Here is a 648-nt window from a genome sequence, read left to right as displayed (position 1 = left end):
TATATCATATATTTACAAATTATATCGTTTTAGGAAACATATCGAACCCGTGCAGCGTAAAACATTGGCATTTACGTTAACATCCCTCCCTCCTACTGGTTCATAACACTAAAAACAGGAGAAGAATGAGAAGTTTGTGCGCTTGGAGAGTCATATATTCTTCGACAATGCCTATGTGGATACGAATGAGGACGGACAGAGTGACACCTTGGCTGGCGATCTAGGCTTCAACACTTACGCACAGAAACTGCTTGAGCTAGTCCCCCAGTTTGTGGATGAGCGTAGAGCCATGTAAGTATACACATGCATGTACAGGCATATACCAAAGTACACATACATGCATATGTATATAATAATGTACACATTTATGCACATAAATAATACAAATGCATACATACATGTATATGTGTATACAAATGTACGCATGCATGCACATGTATATACAAATGTACACGTCGATGCACATGCATATAGAAAGGTACACATGCATTTGTAACCTAGAGATAGGACACCACCAGATACGCAGCACACACTGAACTCCTACATCGCTTTTTCTATGACTGTTTTTATTCCAACACATACGCTTACGTGTGCTCCTAATAACCCACTCGCACATAGGACTGTCACCGAGACACCGTACGGCCATAG

At 40.6% G+C, this 648-nt stretch overlaps 1 protein-coding gene across 1 annotated transcript; it reads left to right on the top strand.

The window, feature by feature from the left end:
- Positions 1–118: 118 nt before the first annotated feature.
- Positions 119–291, top strand: SARC_17575 (hypothetical protein; the record flags this gene model as incomplete). The annotated part of the gene is made up of 1 exon (XM_014288333.1): positions 119–291. A coding segment is annotated over one exon (173 nt), but the record flags the coding sequence as incomplete, so codon positions are not given.
- Between the last annotated feature and the right edge of the window lie 357 nt (positions 292–648).

Source organism: Sphaeroforma arctica (assembly GCF_001186125.1).
Source record: "Sphaeroforma arctica JP610 unplaced genomic scaffold supercont1.11242, whole genome shotgun sequence".
NCBI classification, from domain to species: domain Eukaryota; class Ichthyosporea; order Ichthyophonida; genus Sphaeroforma; species Sphaeroforma arctica.
Note: the sequence above shows the minus strand (reverse complement) of the source record. Positions and strands in the feature narration are given on the sequence as shown.